General features: G+C 49.9%; 1 protein-coding gene across 2 annotated transcripts in view; it reads right to left on the reverse strand.

Moving 5' to 3' along the window:
- Itpr2 (inositol 1,4,5-trisphosphate receptor type 2) overlaps positions 1–1423 on the reverse strand; it is a 408993-nt gene that overhangs the window by 228777 nt on the left and 178793 nt on the right. For both annotated transcript variants that reach the window (XM_005364599.3, XM_026787888.1), the window contains one exon: positions 228–350. In XM_005364599.3, coding sequence (XP_005364656.1) covers positions 228–350 — 123 coding nt within the window. The remainder of the gene's footprint in view (positions 1–227; positions 351–1423) is intronic.

A 1423-nucleotide genomic window follows, 5' to 3' on the forward strand; every position in this document is an offset into this window, starting at 1 on the left:
ACCAGTGCACACACTGCTGTAAATGTGAGGGGTCAGATCGGTGCACACACTGCCGTAAACGTGAAGGATCAGACCGGTGCACACACTACTGTAAACGTGAGGGGTCAGACCGGTGCACACACTACTGTAAACGTGAAGGGTCAGACCAGTGCACACACTACTGTAAACGTGAAGGGTCAGATCGGTGCACACACTACTGTAATGTGGGGGGTCACCACGATACTTACTCCAGGAGTCAGGAACAAGTTGAGATGCTTGTGAAGGAGAACTTGATTCTGTGGATTCCCCCGGCAGAAGTTCTGCAGGAAGGTGTGGGCTAAATCCATCACCTCGTTCATCTTTTCATCATTCTGTAGGTGAAAGGGCAGCGCATGACACTGAGAAACAGAGGATGGATTTACACAAAGCCGCATGCCTCCACCACGGATGCCTGTGTGCATGCTCTGTCCCATGCTCTCCTTTCTCTGCACTCGCTGTGTCTCTATACCCCTTCCATCCACTCCTGTCCCTTCATTTCCGTGTTCTAGGCCTTTCTCTCCTACTCCTATTGTTCCTGTCTGTCAACCCCATTCCTCCCACCCTCTCCTTGTTACGCTTCCCCTCTTTCTCCCAGACTTTCTGATTACCCCTCAGTGCCTACGCTAACAAAAATGTGAATTAAAAGCCTGCTGAAGGATGGGAAAGTTTCAATGGCGCCTCTGCACAGAACAGTTATTTCTTACAAAGGGAGAGGGGGCTTCTGACAGTGGAGAACCCAGAAGACACATCACAAGCGCTGGAACAAATCGGAGCCACATGTGCCCGCAAGGAAGCTCTACACAGAAATTAGAACCCTTCCACGTTCCCACCGAGGATAGGAAACTGAACCTAAGCATCGGAGGAAAGGGGGGACTCTCTTCAAAATCACCAACAACCTACAAGAGAGCTCAGGACTGAGAGACAAGCAGACAGCACAACCAAGCCCAGAGTCTGCAGGCTTCTGCCACAGACGATTCTGTCAGGACGACATGGAGGGAACACCGTGTGTGGGATTCGGGGACAGTGTGTCATGCTTCCTCCTAATTTGCAAGGCAGGAATGGGGTTGCATAAAAGTTCACACTTGTGCATGGGAAACACAGAAAAGAATTCAAGGATGCTGGGCAATGTGGGGGGTGGTTTAAACAATTAAGGGGGAAAAAAGTTCTTTATGACTTGGTGATCTATTTCAATGAGATCTATTTGAATGGAAGGAAGACAGGAAAGGAGCAAAGCTTCTCATGGGGATCTGCAGAAGGAAGGCAGGAAAGGAAGGAGCAAAGCTTCTCATGGAGATCTGCAGAAGGAAGGCAGGAAAGGAAGGGGCAAACCTTCTCGTAGGGGATCTGCAGAAGGAAGGCAGGAAAGGAAGGAGCAAACCTTCTCATGGGGATCTGCAGAAGGAAG

Source organism: Microtus ochrogaster (genome assembly GCF_000317375.1).
Source record: "Microtus ochrogaster isolate Prairie Vole_2 chromosome 14 unlocalized genomic scaffold, MicOch1.0 chr14_random_2, whole genome shotgun sequence".
In the NCBI taxonomy this organism is placed as follows: domain Eukaryota; kingdom Metazoa; phylum Chordata; class Mammalia; order Rodentia; family Cricetidae; genus Microtus; species Microtus ochrogaster.